Genomic DNA, 18,596 nt, shown 5'->3' with positions numbered 1-18,596 from the left:
TGAGACGCTGCCCCCGCGACCCGGCCCCGGATAAAACGGAAGAAAATAGATGGATGGGTGTTTAATGAAATAAAAGTTTATGAAATAATAAAGTCTTTGTACAGTAATCATGGAGGGCGTGTAGATAAACACATTTCTTGCTGTTTATTTGAATGTTTTTAACTTACAGCTGCTCAGTGAACCCAAACACCCTTTTCCAACCGGACAATCTTCTGTATTTTAAGGAATATAAAAGTATTTTCAGTGGTTAATTAAGACATCTTTGAACAATAATCAATATAAAATCCATTAAAATGCCTCCCCTTCATTGTAGTTCTGATTGGAGCTCGCATGGCCCTCAAGTGAAGCTCTGGTTCGCTTTGGGAATCTCTGCATTAAGATAAGCAGTCACATCGTGCCAACAAAGGCTTTAATTGACCTTACATGACTCATGAAAACCGATATGACTCGTGTCGTTTACGCCTGCGACCACAAGATGACGCTATTTCCCCTCACTTTCCCAAAGATTTACGCGCTTTTACGCACGGGCAGCTTTCACGCGCCGCGCGACCACTTCCAAAACCAATCTTTTGTAGCTTTACACCAGAATTCCGCGGTGTTTGCTGGCACTGAGCTGCGTGTGTGTGATGTTTACAGCCGCTCGTGTTTTGATCAAATGACCCGAGGATCACGTGACGGTGTTCTGGGGAGGCGGTGTCGCACACTTTTGCTCTCGGAGCCAGAGAGAGAAGCTAAGCGCGAAATACCGACAGTCCCCACAGCACAACACACCGACAGCAGGCGCCCCTCTGCCCGCGCCCTATGCCTGAGCCTTCCCGCGGCGAACATGAAGTGAGGAGAGAGCATGGGGGCCAAAGAGTCGAGGATAGGATTCCTGTCGTTTGACGAGGCCGCGAAGAGAGGTGAGTGTTTAGTCCAAAGCCCTTTTGCTGCTGCTGCGGCTAAATCCACTTCATGCGCCGATAGCTTTAGCTGCTGCTGGTGGTGGTGTAGCGACGTAAAGTGCACACCCGTCGAGATTGTCAGATCGTCCAACAAATTACATCAAAATCAACTTGTTTCATGTTTTTTACGCTTTTACAACACATTAAAGACATATAACCCCGGTTTAGCCCACGATCTCAAATCAAGCTAGCACAGCGTTCAATTTGCCTGTAAAACGAGTAGAACTGTCTAGAAAAGGCGTCACATTCGCTTTCATTTTGTAGCTATACCCTACAAAATCCCATTGTCTATATTTTATCTTTAACGTACATATATATACGATTCGTTTTTTGGTGTCAACTCAACAGAAAATAAGCAAATCATCCACGATTTCGCCGTTTTTAGCCGTAACGGTGCCACGTTCAGTACGGGGTGCCAGATTCGCCGTAACACCCGCGCTGCAAACAGCCTTTAAATTGGCCTTGTTCGTCGCGTTTCCCAAAGACAGCTGTCAGTTGAGCGACGTACCCGCTCTTTAATACCTGTAGAGTCTCCCGATTCAGCCCAAAACGCTCTAAAACGCGTTGTTTCCCTGATATGTTGTAACATGTTGGCATTGGCACAGTAAGCCCCGTTTCCCGCAGTCAAAACAGACACAGTAACCCTTCCCCAATTTGATATTCGTACAGTATTGCAGATTACACAGCCGTTATTTACGTAGATATTGCATGACAGCGTGTTTATAGCGTCGTATTTGCCATAAAACACGATAAATAATGCCATCGGCGCGTTATTGTTGCTAAGCTAAACCTAACTGTTGCAATACGCTGATGCTAACTAGCTTGTCATAATGAATTACTGGTCTCGCTGTGACGCTAAATGTTGTTGTTTAGCGGTATTGTCAAGAGCTAGCTTGTGTTAGCATGTGTGGCTCTGATGTCAACAATGAGTAATGGACAGAAGCTAACGCGGGCTAGCATAAACACACCGCTGTTTCGGCTCCACACGTAAAAAAAAACTGTGGCTTTGGGGCTAAATAATCCCACCCATGTGACGGGCGCTAACTGTGGCTATTGTTGTTAGCGCTGTCACACAGGAATGAGCCGCTGTCATCACGCGCTTCACAGGGACAGCTTTGCAGTAAAGGATCGGTTATTGATGTTGTTATAAGCAGGCAGTGCACTAGTATTTAATTGGTATATGTTGGTAAAAATGCCTAGTTTAGTGCTAGGTAGGGCTGGGTACCGTTAAACGATACCTGTCTGGTATCGGAAAAGAAAGTGTAGGCTATCGAAAAAAGTATGAATGCAGGTACCAAAATAAAAAAAAAAACAGATCTGGAGACCCAAGTTTTGATGCTGTTGGTCCAGGGACTTGGTGGTTTCAGCTCAAAAAAAAAAAAAAAAAAATTCTCCAAATTTTTGCCCATTTTTTAGTAAATGTTTTTTCCAATTTATTCTATTTTTTTTTTTTTTTTTCAAAATTTTGCCTCAATTTTCCCAATATTTTTCTTCCCCCCAAGTTTTCCAGTTTCCCCTCACATTTTCTAAATTTTTTCTTATTTTTTCTTAATTTTGCTACAATTTCTCCCAATTTTCGCCCATTTTTTAATAAATGGTTTTTTTTCCAATTTATTCTTATTTTTTCCACAATATTTTTCTGTCATTATTCATCACTAATATTTTCTCTGTCTCCATTTTTCCAATTTATTACATATTTTTCGCCAAGTGAAACAACAAAAAATTGGAAGAAAATGTTTAAAAAAAAAAATTTTAAAAAAATTAAAATTGGTTGGGGAAAATTTGGGAAAAGTGGAAAAAATATGGGGGGAAATATAAAAGGGCAGAAAAACACTTTCCAACTTTCTCCTCCTCCCCCCATTTTAACCATTTCCCCTTTTTTTTTTTTCTTTTTTTTTCTCCCGTGTTTTTCCCCAAATTTTGCATTTTTTTTCTCCCATTTTTCCCCCCAATTCTTTTAATTATTTTCATTTTTCCCCCAATATTGCCCCAAATTGTTCCAGTTTCCCCTCACATTTTCAATTTTTCTTCTTTTTTCTTAATTTTGCCACAATTTCTCCCAATTTTTGCCCATTTTTTAATAAATGTTTTTTTTCCAATTTTTTTTTTTTTTTTTTTCCAAAATTTTGCCTCAATTTTCCCAATATTTTTGTGTCATTATTCATCACTAATATTTTCTCTGTCCCTCCATTTTTCCAATTTATTACATATTTTTCGCCAAGTGAAACAACAAAAAATTGGAAGAAAATGTGAAAAAAAGGGAAAATTTGGGGCAAAATTTGGAAGAAAAATAATTGGAATAAAACAGGAAAATAAAAGTTTAAAAATTTGGGAGGAAAAATTAAAATTGGTTGGGGAAATTTGGGAAAAGTGGAAAAAATATGGGGGAAATATAAAAGGGCAGAAAAACACTTTCCAACTTTCTCCTCCTCCTCCTCCCATTTTAACCATTTCCCCTTTTTTTTTATTTTTTCTCTGTGTTTTTCCCCAAATTTTGCATTTTTTTTCTCCCATTTTCCCCCCTTTTAATTATTTAAATTTTCCCCTCCATATTGCCCCAAATTGTTCCAGTTTCCCCTCACATTTTCAATTTTTTTCTTATTTTTTCTTAATTTTGCCACAATTTCTCCCAATTTTTGCCCATTTTTTAATAAATGTTTTTTTTCTCCAATTTATTCTTATTTTTTTTTCAAAATTTTGCCTCAATTTTCCCAATATTTTTGTGTCATTATTCATCACTAATATTTTCTCTGTCCCCATTTTTCCAATTTATTACCTATTTTTTGTAAAGTGAAACAGCAACAAATTTTTTTTAAAGAAAATGTGGGAAAAACAGGGAAAATTTGGGGCAAAATTTTGAAAAAAAATTATTATTATTTATTATTTAAAATTAATAAAACAGGAAAATAAAAGTTGAAAAATTTGGGAGGAAAAATTTTAATTGGTTGGGGAAAAAAAAACGTAGAAAAATTGGGAAAAGTGGAAGAAATATGGGGGGGTATTAGAAAAGAAACTTCCTTTATTCCTTCCTTTTTTCCTCCTCCCCCATTTTAACCATTTTTTTCCACATATTTTTTCCAAATTTTTCTCCTAAATTTCCCCTTATTTTTAATTTTTTTTCTCTCTGTGTTTTTCCCCAGTTCTTTTTTTCTCCAATTTGTCCCCCAATTCTTTTTTTTTTTTTTTTTTTTTTTCAATATTGCCCAAAATGTAAAAAACTTTCCCCCTCATTTTCTCCAAACATTTTTTGTTCATTTTGCCACAATTTCTCTCAATTTTTCCCCCTAATTATTCCCAATTTTGGAGATTGGACATTGGAGATCGATGGTTCTCGACGACAATTATTTTAGTGTAAAGAAACCAAATATCGTTTTAAATAAATGTAAAGGTACCCAGCCCTAGTGCAAGGTTGATGAAGGTTGTGTGGTGTTGTTGGAGTCATATTGTGTGATTAATAAAAAATCTACCTCCTCTTGTCATAAAGGAGAACAGAAAGATATTGAGCTGTGTTCTGTGAAAGGAACATCCTGAAAGCGTAAACACAGGGTTTAGATGTGACCAAAACATGTCAAGAAAGAAGAACGTGATGGAAACAGAAACAGACTAGACGGGCTTTGTAGGACCTAGCTTTCAAATGAGACTGTAAGCTCCTGTCGAGTGCTTGATGTTTGTGTTTGTTCGGGGGAGTTCTGGGTAAAAATCTCACAATGGAGGTCTGGGTTTTGTTACTGTGTCAGGCCTCGTCATATTGTGGCTTAAATTCAATCTCCTCTTGTCATAAAGGAGAACAGAAAGATATTGAGCTCTTCTCTCTGAGAGGAACAACCCCAAAGCCAACACTCACACACAGCTCTGCTAAAAATACTGCGTCGTTTATATGAATACTTTTATTTTATTTTTATTTGGGACATTATGTTACCACTAAGCGCAGCTGAAGAGGGTCTGAAGACTGATTTCCTTAAATTTTATAAAATGTGCAAAGTCAACCATCTGGTCCTGCTAATCAGAGAGTCTAGTGTCCTCCTGCATCGACCAATGAGATGAGCTTTTCCCTGTGAACCAGCCTGTCAGGTCCAATCAGGAGGAGGGGGAGGAGCTTGTCCCTGCTCTCCTCATTTTCCAGACTGAGAAGTGCTTTCTGATTAAAGAGGGAGGAGTTTGATTGTTTACTTTCAAACATCACTCTCTCTCTCCTCACTTTGCAAACTTACAGACTATCACTTTAATGAGGAGCGGCACGGTAGCACAGTGGTTAGCGCCTCAGGGTTCGATTCGATTTCTGTGTGGAGTTTGTTCTACCTGTGTCTGCGTAGGCTTCCTCCGCGTAATAATAATGATTAGGGTTGCACGATATATCGCGAAAAATACCGTATCGCGATATTAGCTGATGCAATATCCGTATCGTGAGAAGCCACAATCTATCGCAACATCACCATTTGTTGAATTTCATTTTCGTTTTTGTCACATTTTTGTCACATTTTTGTTGAATTTTTGTCAGTTTTTTTGGTGAATTTTTGTCACATTTTTGTTGATTTTTTGTCCGTTTTTTGTGTGAATTTTTGTTGAATTTTTCTCATTTTTTTGTTGAATTTTTGTCACATTTTTGTTGAATTTTTGTCACATTTTTGTTGAATTTTTGTCCGTTTTTTGTGAATTTTTGTTGAATTTTTCTCATTTTTTTGTTGAATTTTTGTCACATTTTTGTCACATTTTTGTCACATTTTTGTCACATTTTTGTCACTTTTTTGAATTTTTGTCACATTTTGGTTGAGTTTTTGTCACATTTTTGTTGATTTTTTGTCACATTTTTGTCACTTTTTTGTCGCGTTTACATCCTTGTTTTCTTCTCATTTTTTGTGGCTGTTTTGGTGCTTTTTCCCCCAAGAAGCTTCTTGATTAGGGTAAAGCCAAACTGGAGAAAATGTGATCCGTTCAGGTGGGAGTTAACAGGTTAACCATCCGTCGTCCCCCATGCGCCCTCTCAAACACTCTCTCATTCAACCTATTGTGCATGTTTTTAGTGTTAGGGGAAACCAGAGCACTCGAGGAAGCCTACAGACTCCACACAGAAAGGCCCCGTCCTGCTGGGAATCGAACCCGGGACCTTCTGGCTCTCACGCTCATGTCTATGAATCAGACGACGAGCAGTGAGTCGTTTCCAAAGGTAAAAGTCCTCAGAGCTCGGTTACACATTAATGACGGAATCTCTTACTCAACTCAACTCTCCCTGCGTTTCTGCAAATCAACGCCATAAAGAACAATAAAAACGCATTATCGGTCATTAAATGAGCTGCGACATAAAACCCAGGCCTTTCTTAAAGAACACGTTTGGCTCTAAAGTTCACGTTTTGTCCAATTTGCTTTTAACCCCTTAACTCCCGCCTGAACCGAGCACATGTTCTCCAGTTTGGCTTTACCCCAGTCCAAAAGCTTCTGGAAAAAAAGGTGTGAAAAAAAGCAACAAAACTGAGACGAAAACAATGATGGAAATGTGACAAAAAAGTGAGAAAACATTGACAAAAAAGTGACGAAAAATTGTTGAAAAAGTGGCAAAAATGTCACAAGAAATTGACAAAAATGTGGCAAAAAAATGACAAAAATGTGATAAGAATTTGACAAAATAAAGCCCCCAAAAGTTGACAAAAAATGACCAAAAAATATCACAATAATGTGATAAAAAATATACAAAAATGTGATAAAAAATGTATGAAAAAATGACAAAAATTTGACAAAAAAAATACAAAAATGTGACAAAAAATGACAAAAATGTGATAAAAAAATTACTAAAATGTGATAAAAAATGTATGAAAAAATGACAAAAATGTGACAAAAAAAATGACAAAAATGTGATGAAAATTGATGAAAAAATTACAAAAATGTGACAAAAAATTGATGAAAAAATGACAAAAAAAATCACAATAATGTGATAAAAAATATACGAAAAAATGACAAAAATGTGACAAAATGTGACAAAAAAATGACAAAAATGTGATAAGAATTTGACAAAAAAATGACAAAAAATGACCAAAAAAATGACAAAAATGTGACAAAAAATATACGAAAAAATGACAAAAATGACAAAAATGTGATAAGAATTTGACAAAAAATGTGACAAAAAATGACAAAAGATTTTACAAAAATGTGATGAAAAATTGACGAAAAAATGACAAATGTGACAAAAAATGACAAAATCTTTTACAAAAAATTTACAAAAATGTGACAAAAAATTGCCGAAAAAATGACAAAAATGTGATAAAAAAATGACAAAAAAAATGACAAAAAAGTTACAAAAATGAGTTGAATACCCAACAAAAAATGATGGAAAAAAACTCTGATCCCGGTTCAGGCGGGAGTTAAGAGGTTAATGATCAAACTTTTCCGTGAATCCTCTTTTCGTTGCCATGTTTAGCAATGATTGTAGCTTTAAATATAGTGTTTTCAAATGTCTCTAGTAATTCTGTCGTAAAGATTGGCCTAATTTCAAAAAGCCCAAAACGGGAAGCCACAGAACAGCTGCTTCCTCTTGAATGTGATTGGCCGCTCGTTTGACCACATCTGGCGAACGGAACTGGAGCGAGGCCTCAGTCTGAGATGCTCCCTGTAACATCTGCACAGACCAGCAGCCGTTTGACCTTTGCCCTGCACTACCTGAAGCTCCACTGAAGGAGAAAGCCCCAGATCATGATGGCGCCCCCTCGAGGTTCTTCCTGGAACCTTCTTAAAGGGACTAGAGGGGGCGTGGCCGACACTTCTCTCTCGCTCTCTCTCGTGTTTGACAAAGCAGAGCGGCTTCACATGGAAAGATCCAAACAGTTGAGATTTTAAATGGTTAAAATCGGTCCAAGGACGACTGAGAAACATCCTGTTAAAGTCTTCAATCAGAGAATCAGGCTGTTTAAATGCACACGCCATGAAAAGACATCGAGAAAATGCAGCGTTTCAAAACGTGTCAATTAGGGCTGAACGATTTAGCAAAAAATCAATATTGCGATTTTCCGCTAATATAATAACTTTTTGTTGCAATACAATTAAATATTTACAACTGATTTAATAAAGTATTACTCACTCTTAAGTCCTTTATAATCACATGAAGATAATTCCAAATAGTCCACATAGTCATTTAGCCGACATAGTTTCCAATAAGATTATATTGATTTTTTTTTTTTTTGTAAATAGCCTAAATAATTTCTTGCTATTTGTTCTTGTGTTTTAGTGGTTGTGAGATAAGTTCATATCTTTATCCAAAACATTCCCAAACATAAGCCTTGAAAAGTGAGTCACAAAGGACTCAGGCTCAGCTTCATCTCTGTGGAGCCGAGACGTGTGAATCTGGAGGAAAGTTTCTGTGATCAGAGCGTGAGGCCGTGTAGCGCTGCAGCTAACGCGATGCTAACGGAGGAAACAGCAGTAGTCCTTAGCGCTGCAGCTAACGCAATGCTAACGGAGGAAACGGCAGTAGTCCTTAGCGCTGCAGCTAACGCGATGCTAACGGAGAAAACAGCAGTAGTCCTTAGCGCTGCAGCTAACGCGATGCTAACGGAGGAAACAGCAGTAGCCCTTAGCGCTGCAGCTAACGCAATGCTAACGGAGGAAACAGCAGTAGTCCTTAGCGCTGCAGCTAACGCGATGCTAACGGAGGAAACAGCAGTAGTCCTTAGCGCTGCAGCTAACGCGATGCTAACGGAGGAAACAGCAATAGTCCTTAGCAGTGGCTGCTTTATACACAGTGATATTTTCACATCCACGATCTACCGCGCACCTGAAATAGACGGAGAAGTAAACAAAAGCCTGCGGTGGAGCGGGCGGCTGTGGCGTCTCTCGCTGCTACATTCACTTCTATGGGCCGCGGCATCAGCTGCATGGGCCGAAATCACGAGTCTGCGATTTCAAAATCGCGTTGTGTAATATGGTAAATGGTCTCAACTTATATAGCATATGTATAATAGGCACTCAACGCGCTTTACAGCAAGGATCCACTCACCCATTCATGCTCTCATTCATACACCAATGTACACAGACACTCGGGGCAATGTGGGTGAAGTGTCTTCCCCAAGGACACAACGACAGTGTGCACTTTCAGGAGGTGGGACTCGAACCCCTGACCTCCGATCATGAGACGACCCGCTCTTCCATCTGCGCCACTGTCGCCCGGCCAATATCGCGATTAATCTCACATCCCTAGTGTCAATGTTGTTGTTGAAAATTGACTTGAAGCGAAATATTTAAACATTTGCCTTTTCACATAACGTTGGTGTCAGAGAGGAGTTAATCAGAAAGGAGAGTGTTTCATAAAACCCCCGTTATTTCCATTTCTAGAAAAAAATCTGATTTTGATCACGTGATCGTGCGTGACGGCACTTCGGACCCGCAGTAACACTGAGTGACAGGATTTTAGAGGCAGTTGTGGTGAGCAGGTCTGAGCTCATTCTACACATTAGGACATGGAGGAACATGTAGTTAATTACTTTAAACATGTTTGAACTCGTCCCTTTAAGATCCAGTCGTGCATTTTCCCACTTTTCCCTCCGGGGACAATAAAGTACAAACACACAAACAAACAAACAAACAAACAAACAAACACTGGTCTTAAGCTCCTGATCGGGACTATATAGATGTAAAGTGCCGGCGTTGGCAGAGGGCACTGCTCTCATGTTCCTGTGGGTCAACAGTACATAATGTTTAACAGTGAGTAAACTCAGATAATGAAGCTCTGACTCAGCTGCTTTAAAGCCACACTCTGAAACATCACCACCACTGAGCTGAACACCGGGCGGGGACAGGACATCGTATCGCAGTGTGTTTATGTTGTGACACGAGCATCGTATCAGAAACATTGTATTACAGTAGTTTGATAAACAACATCATTTTATTGTAATTTTAATGAAGAAATGCTGGGAAATGTTTAATCCACTGACAGGAAGTGACATAGGTTAAAGGTAAAGTTCCAGCAGTTTGACTCATTCCTCATTGACATAACATGGTTGGCACAGCAACAGTTTAATGTCATAGTTTACCATAGTTTAATATGATATTCAGAATCACACCATGGAAATAGTGTTGAAAATAAAGAGAAGTCGATGCATAAAAAGTATTTCCACATTTTTGTCCAGTACTGTGTAAATGGTTTTGACTTAAAGCAGAACTATGTAACTTGTTCACCTTAATAAATCCTTTTCCTCGTCCCTCGTCCACATAGAGCTGACTTTATTACAGACTGACTCTCTAAACCAGAGTCTGTGCTGGATTTAACCAGAGCTAAATGTTGTTCATGCTGCAGCGTCTGCAGTGTTTACAACATACAGGCTAATGTTGCTAACTCGCGGCTAACAGTTTTGGCCATTCTGACGCCGTTTTATGCCCAGGGGTTTATTCATCTGAAAAACTAACCCAGCGACTAAAAAGTCCTCAGAAAATCCAACATAAAGACATACAGCATGTTTATATTGAGCCAAAATGAGCTGCAGCAAAACAATGAAAACGCTGTAGCTACTCGCTAAGATGCTACAAACACACGAGAAAATCTACAGGAACTGAAGTAAAGACGAAAATCTCAATACTATTGTTAAATAATAATACTGTCTATGATGGACAGTGCAATAAAAATAAAAAATTATACTGAATGAAAATAAGATAAATCAGTGGTTCTCAACCTTTTGGAGTCGCGACCCCTATTGGCTTGTTGCACAATGTGGCTACGCTAGTTCCTCTGAACTGAAGCTGTGGGCGCTAGTTCTTCCTGTTTGTAATAATTTCCATTAAGATTAGCTTAGACCAGTGAGTTCCTTTGTCTTGAAGCTAAAGGCTAATTTAAACTCTGTAGCTCCCGCCTGAACCGAGAGGATCTTTTTCCTCACTTCATCAGATTTTTTTTTTTTGTTGGGCATTCAACTCATTTTTGTAACTTTTTTGTCATTTTTTTTGTCACATTTTTTTTTATTTTTTCGTCAATTTTTTATCAAATTTTTGTCACATTTAGTCACATTTTTGTAATTTTTTTGTAATTTTTTGGGTCAAATTTGTATCACATTTTTGTCCTTTTTTTCGTCAATGTTTTATCGCATTTTTGTCACATTTTTGGTCATTTTTTCGTCATTTTTTTAATCAAATTTTTGTAATTTTTTTTGTCACATTTTTGCCTCTTTTTCATCAATTTTTCGTCACTTATGTCAATGTTTTCTCACTTTTTTGTCACATTTCCATCATTGTTTTCGTCTCAGTTTTGTTGCTATTTTCACAGCAAAGCCAAACTGTGCTTGGTTCAGGTGAGAGTTAAGGGGTTAATGCATTACACAATTTGAAGTAGTGCCTTTTTATGTATATTTTTTTTATAGCATGTTAGCCTTTAGCTTCAAAACAAACTATCAATCCTTTATGATCCCAGGCGTCTCCTCTGAACTTAACATCATGATTTGAACACACAGTAACCGGGAACTCACCGCCCACAACGTAATCTTTAGAAAATATGATTATTATTCCAGGAAAAGAAAACAGACAGGAAGTCCTGGCGCTCACACCTTCAGGTCAGAGGAACTAGCATAGCCACACCGTGCAACAAGCCAATTATGGCAGATAAAGGGGTTTGTGACCCCTGCCCGGGTCTCATCCTGAGTAATAGGAGCATTAGCCTTTATAATTCTTAAAAAGACAAATAAAATAAACATATGGCAAAAATAAAATTAAGAACAAATAATGGCACTATTGTGAAATATGACACACATGCTATAATGAAATATTACATTAAATAATGCTAATAAAGATATATATATTTTTATCTACAAGATCTGGCGACCCCCCAAATCTGTCTTGCGACCCCCTTGGAGGTCCCGACCCCCAGGTTGAGAACCACTGAGATAAATAAATACATGGCATCAGCACAATTCTACTATAACGGCTCTTAAATGTGTCGCCTACTTTACTTAAGGAAATGTACATGAGTAAATTAACTAATTACAAACCAATCTGCTGTGAAAAAAGTAAGAATAAAGAAAATGCCTTGTACTCGTATCGGTATTCAGTATCAGCAAATACTTAAATCAAAGTACTCGTATCGGTTTTAGAAAAAGTGGTATTGGTGCATCCCTAACCAATACACACTAATAGAATCACAAAGACGAAGCTAACAGGCTAACGGGCAAAGCTAACTGTGGGCTAACGCCACTTAAACAGTATTTACAGCCAAGTTGGAGAGAATAAATGTATTTCCATTGTGTAATTGGATGAACAAAAACCCATCTGTCCCTTTGTCTTTTCTGTCAGTGTAGTATTTACTCTCACAGACAATTAATAAACTTAAAAAATGGCGTGCAACACCTGCAGTTGTTCTTATGACCTCTAGGGGCATGAGTTACTTAGTTCTGCTTTAAATATAATTGTGTTAACGATGTTTTACTCGATGTCAGACGGATTCACAGTATATTTCACTTTTGGGAACTCGACTTGCGCTTCCTTAACCTCCTACCACCGCCTTAACTGAATGTAGTTTCTCCAGTTCAGCTTTACCCCAATCTAAAAGCTTCTGGACTGGAGCTCACAGCCTTTAGGCCGGGGTGAGGCTCACACTGTTGCCACATTCTTTTTGAGCTCATGTTTTTCCAACTTTGAGGTTAATAAATTCCTTCAGTGCAGAGTTTTTTAGTTTGTTTTCAGCATAATTATTGACCCGACTACAGACTCTCACTTTAGAAGATTCATCAAAGTTTCCACAGGGCACGAGCGTCACTTTATGATCTTTGTGTAAAAGTGAAAATGCTCGTCCACGTCAAACACACTTTGCATTTTCCGACTTGCAGATTAATCTATGCTTTATTTTTAGGCCTCGTCAGGAGCAGGAAATGCAAAGAAGCTTCAAATTCAAATGAGTGACGTGACAAAGACAAACAGCTGAATGTCACAGTGTTATGTGTCATCAACACGGCTGTATTTATACCAAAGTGCTGATGGTCATTTGTCAATTACATTGTCAAATATATAATTATCGTGATGTTTTTTATAGCGTGATATAGATTTTATGCCATATCGCCCTGTCCGTATGCAGCCTATATCACTGTATATCCTTCTTGATCATTAGGATTAATAGTAAACCTATTGCAGAGCAGTAGTTACACCAACCTGGCATTTCTATTACAGGCCTTGAAGGTTTGTTTAGAAGTGAGGCTAATATAGGACATTAACCCCTTAACTCCCACCTGAACCGAGCACATTTTCTCCAGTTTGGCTTTACCCCAGTCCAAAAGCTTCTGGAACAAAGCTGTGAAAATAGCAACAAAACTGAGACGAAAACAATGATGGAAATGTGACAAAAAAGCAAGAAAACATTGACAAAAAGTGACGAAAAATTGATGAAAAAGTGGCAAAAATGTCACAAGAAAGTGACAAAAAATTACAAAAAAATTACAAAAATATGACATAAAAATGACAAAAGTTTGATAAAAATTTGACAAAAAAATGACAAAAATTTAGAGGTGGGCATAGATTAATTTTTTTAATCTAGATTAATTTTGAAATTAATCTAGATTTATCTAGATTAAAATGGCTCGTTTGAATTCTAACGAAGCCATTCAGAATATGTGTGCTACCCAAATAATGACTAAAAGTAAGTCTTTGAGAACAAGTTTCTCAAGTCAGGCGCTATACCTTAATGCCTGGCCTTTTTCTTTTCAATAATTATATTAGATTTAATGGTTTTGAGGTCTTGAGGACAAGATCGCGAACACAAGCGGCCGAAATGAGTTTCCTTCGCAGGGTGGCTGGGCGCACCCTCCGAGATCGGGTGAGGAGCTCAGTTACCCGGGAGGAGCTCGGAGTAGAGTCGCTGCTCTTTCACGTCGAAAGGAGCAGCTGAGGTGGCTCGGGCATCTGTTCCGGATGCCTCCTGGTCGCCTCCCGCGGGAGGTGTTCCAGGCATGTCCTAGTGGGACAAGGCCTCGTGGAAGGCCCAGGACACGCTGGTGGGACTATGTCTCCGAGCTGGCCTGGTGTCGCCTCGGGGTCAGAACAGCTGGAGGAGGTGTGTGTGGACCGGGAAGTCTGGGCATCTCTGCTGAGACTGCTGCCCCCACGACCCGGCCCCGGATAAAGCGGAAGAAAATGGATGGATGGATGGATGGGTTTGACTCTCCCACCTCATATGAAATAATCTGAGTTTTTCTGCTGCTCTGCTCTGACTGGGACAGCATTTCACTCCTTTTGACTCTTGTTTCTTTAATGCTGGAGTATGTTTGTGTGGAGCTCCTCCTCTGATCGGCCCCTGGTCTGGGGCTCAGTTTGGTCCTGACTGGACTGAGCAGAGAAGGTTCACAAACTGGGATGGGCTGAATGATATGGACAAAATATATCGATATTGTTACGATATAACTATGGGTGAGAAAACCACAAAAGAGTGCACTTTTATAGATGAAAATCTATCTTTTAGATTTTAATATTGTGAATGTTCGTAGCTCGATATCGATACGATAACGATGTATCTTTCAGCCCTAAAACTTTAATCCGGAGCCTCTGGACGACGTCTGAGATTCTGTTTTGTGTTGCATTTGTTACAGTTACAACATGTAAAAGAAAAGTCAGTGACTTTGTGTATTTCTGTACCGTGATGTCGAGCTTCGCATCACATGCTTCGTTAGAGCTCAAAGAGGTCAAATTTCATCAAATAAGAAGTGATCAGAAACTTGAGATGCGCAGAAGAGATGGGAGCTACGGTTTGGATGTTTTGGTCAAGATTCGTAAAAACTGTTGTAGTTTATGGGAAATATGCACCAGTTCTTATGCAAAGAGCCGTGCTCTGATTGGCCAAGAGTAGGGCTTGGTACCATTAAACGGTACCTACTTGGTACCGACGGGAAAGCTCCGGTAGGAGGCGGTATCGAAAAACTTTTTTTTTTTTCCGTTATTTTTCTCTCCAAACGTAAATAAATAAATGAAAATAAATGATCCGGAGTGAGTCTACAAAAGCCTGAACTCATGAGCAGCTTCAGCGCAAATGCAGAAGCGAAGCTGTAACTTACTCACACTTCAGTCATTATCAGAGATGGCAGAGCCGCGGACTGAGCCAGGACTGAACCAGGACTAAACCAGGACTTACAGTAAACTGGTTAAAAACCAGGACTAAACCTGGACTGAAGAAACTAGACTCTTAGACAAAGAGAAAAGCAGTGACAACAAGAAACACATGGGCTTTACCTTTAGCTTTAGCCTCAGAGCCTGAAGTTACTGCTGTTGCTTAAACTCCAGCAGCACCGGAGCATTTGGGATCAAAGATTGTTTCTGGAAAAGGTGAGGCTCACTCTGCATTAGCCATGTTTGGAACAGTTATGGTGCATTGTCAGTGACAGAGTGAGCGCTCTCACTATGTAACAGATCTGTGACGTGTGAGGATCTTTCACTGTGGAACAGCTCAGTGAGTTTAGAAAAGTTTATCTTCAGTAAACGGTGCCTGATGTGGATCTGGTCTGTTCCTGCAGCTCAGGAGGGAATAATGTCCTTTCTCTCTTTTTATCACAGCTTTAGTGTGAATTCTGCTCAAAACAGGAAGTTCCAGGTGACGCTGCTGCTCCTGTTTTCTGATGTGCCGTGTTTGGATTTCCTCCTGAACCATACTTTTCCTGCACATTATTTGAACTCAATTAAAAAAACAAAGGTATCGAAAAAAGTACCGTTAAGGCACCGCTACCGAAAAGCAGGTATCGTTAAAGTAGTGGTATCGGAAAAAAACGAACGGTCCTCAGCCCTAGCCAAGAGGCCCCGACGTAAAGTAAAAGGTCTGTTGGATTATGTTTAGTGCCTGTAGGAGACAGAAGGACTCTGAGCACATGGCTAATTATTCGGCATAAAGCACTAAACCTTTTACTTCTACTCTCATATTATAATAAAGTATCTGTATTATTACTTGTGAAGGAGATACTTTTTCCACTGTGAGGAAACTGTTCATGACAAAATCTTAACGTTTGCCTTTAAAGTAGATGTAGCTGAGGGTTCATTTTCCTTAAACTTCTTCTATTTATTTTTCATATTTTATGGCAAATCTATGTAAAATAACGTCCTCTTTACCCACAGGTGATCATTAACAAAAGTAGTTTTGTGTCACAGGAGCTAAAATCAGACTTTAACTCAGAGTTACTTTCACCTTGTGTAGTCGGTGAATGATTGTAAAGCAGCGTTCGTGAGTAAACAGTGTTTTTCTGTTCGGTCTCGCTCTAAAACACTTCAAGTGTCGGCTTTAACTGGATCGGCCACTTCTTTGTGAATCTTATCAGGGGAAACTCTCGTTGCTCAATCGTGTTTTGATTCTCGACAGTGAACAGTGAAAGGTGAGGTCTCTTCAGGAGGAACAGCCTCCACTTCCTGCAAACTGAACCTTTACTGTAAACATATAAACAGCTGAATTATCTCTGCGTTTCCAGTAAAGAAGTCATTTTACAGCCCATGAGCTCATGTCGTCTGGAACATTCTCTTTCCTTTATCCCATTATCCCATTACTTTTGTCCCGCTGTAAATACGGCCGTGAGTTTTGTTCATTTTAAAAGTCAGCGCTCTCCAGCACAGCAGGGGCACGTGTGAGATGTTTTAAATGTGAGATTCTCCTGCTCAGGACCAGGCTGTGGTGAGTGATGGATCCAGAGCATCGTCGTGGAAGATCCTGTGAGCTTTGTTTCCAAAAACAGTCTGAGCAGAATCTCGTCCTGAAAACAGCTCAAACTCTCAGATCAAATGTGGTGCTCAGGAGGCGGAGGTTTTCTTATTTTCTTTGTTTGTTGATATAGACGTGATTCCATCCTAGACTTATGTCCTCCAGAGGTACGCTCTGAATGTCGGGAAACTCCTCCAGAAGAGGGCGCTGTCCACATTATAACCAAATATTTTTGAAAGTTGATTATTGTGTAAAAGTAACAGGTTTCTCTGCCCCCTCTCTCCGAGCTGATCCGCCTATGCATTATTAGCAGTAAAATATATATATAAATAAACAGCAATAAGTGCAGTAACAAGGAGTTAACATCAGCAACACAGCTTCATAAATGACTAACACACAAGCTAGCACGCTAACACACGTGCTAGCATGCTAACACACAAGCTAGCATGCTAACACACAAGCTAGCATGCTAACACACAAGCTAGCACGCTAACACACACGCTAACACACAAGCTAGCACGCTAACACACAAGCTAGCACGCTAACACACAAGCTAGCACGCTAACACACAAGCTAGCACGCTAACACACGCGCTAACACACGCGCTAACACACGCGCTAACACACGCGCTAACACACGCACTAGCACACGCGCTAGCACACGCACTAGCACACGCGCTAACACACAAGCTAACACACACGCTAATACATACGTAGCACGCGTTTTGATTGACTCTCCGCTCTGGTCCATCAGGTGTTTACTTTATGGGACTCGCGTTGGTTATAAAAGTGAATCCACTTTGATTCTGGTGAAGGTTCACAAATCTCCATCAGAGACAGTCACAGAAAAACACTATTTTGGTGAAAGTCGCTGAATCCCGGAGAGAAATTCCAACTTCTGGCGAGTGGCCTCGTCTTTAGGAAGGTTGAATAAAGTCCTGAACCTCTCGTAAAAAAGAACAGGCGTGTCCAGAGTAGATTAGAAAGAGCTCCTTCTTCACAACATTCAGTAACTTCACACTGAAAGAAATAAATGTTTCCTTTTATTTCCTTCTTACAACAGAAATAATGAAAAATCTGTTTTATAAATTAAGATCAGGCTTTACATTACAGACGTCAGGCTCTTCCTGTTTGACACTATGATGTAAAAAAGTGTCACAACTCAGTGGTTTTCCAGCAGAGGCGCAGCAGCCGCTCAGAGAACGGGATTCAGGAGGATTAGAATGAAGCCAAAAAAAACACTCTGGGGTGTAATAGCAAAACAACATTTCTAAAGGCTCCAAAAAGTCTATTTTGTATGATATAGGACCTTTAATGTAACACAAAGCCTGTCATTACCTGAGGATTTTTAGTGTAGGAAAGTCCAGTGATCTTTGTGTAATGTTTTTACTTTACAGTTGATGGATATAATCGATTATTGATCTGCAACATCTCGTTTGCAAGAAAAGTTTGTTTGCAGAGAAGAGACCATTCACTTTTTTCACTCACAGCAGCCACTTTTAAGAACTCTTGGCCACTCGGCACGTTCTCAAACCGCAGTATCGGAACCAAAAAACCTGGACTTGTGCGTCTCTATTCATACGGAACTTGCGCCGTGATGCACCGAACCCCCTCCTTGTATCCAGAGAACCATTTGCTGAGCGTTTGCCTCCGTGTCAGACATCAGCCTCTTTGTTCAGTGATGTGAATGGATCCGTGGCGTTGGTTTCACCTCCGTCTGTTACAATAACAGTCTGCCGTTTGTGTCCCATCAACGCAGCCTTTCTCTGCAGCTCTGCCCCCGTTTCTCCCAGGGACCTGCCCCGCGCCGGCCCGTTCGCCCACAGAGGGATTAAAAAGGGCCAGCTCCTTCAGGCTGAGTCGGCAAAACAGCCTCGATCATTACAGACATTGCATCACCTCATGTTGTGATACGATTTTTCTCACTCGGCAGGAGTCAGATTGAAATTGCTGAGCTAAACCTCGGGAGGTGAGTGGGAGGGTCTAAAACACAAACAAAACTAGATATCGGTCGCTTTATCAAACTATTAT

The 18,596-nt window shown here is 39.6% G+C and overlaps 1 protein-coding gene across 2 annotated transcripts in view; it reads left to right on the top strand.

Annotated features, from left to right (window-relative positions):
• Nucleotides 1-415: 415 nt before the first annotated feature.
• The window catches only part of usp32 (ubiquitin specific peptidase 32), a 93,508-nt gene continuing 75,327 nt past the window's right edge, over nt 416-18,596 (top strand). The window contains exon 1 of one of the 2 annotated variants that reach the window (XM_079573211.1): nt 416-902. In XM_079573211.1, the coding sequence (XP_079429337.1) occupies nt 845-902 (58 nt within the window). In that variant the 5' untranslated portion in view covers nt 416-844. The remainder of the gene's footprint in view (nt 903-18,596) is intronic. The other variant, XM_079573212.1, reaches the window with a different exon arrangement.

The sequence above is a fragment of the Gobius niger genome (genome assembly GCF_951799975.1).
Source record: "Gobius niger genome assembly, chromosome: 1".
NCBI classification, from domain to species: Eukaryota; Metazoa; Chordata; class Actinopteri; order Gobiiformes; family Gobiidae; genus Gobius; species Gobius niger.
The sequence above is the reverse complement of the archived record's forward strand: the minus strand, read 5'-3'. Positions and strand labels throughout refer to the sequence as shown.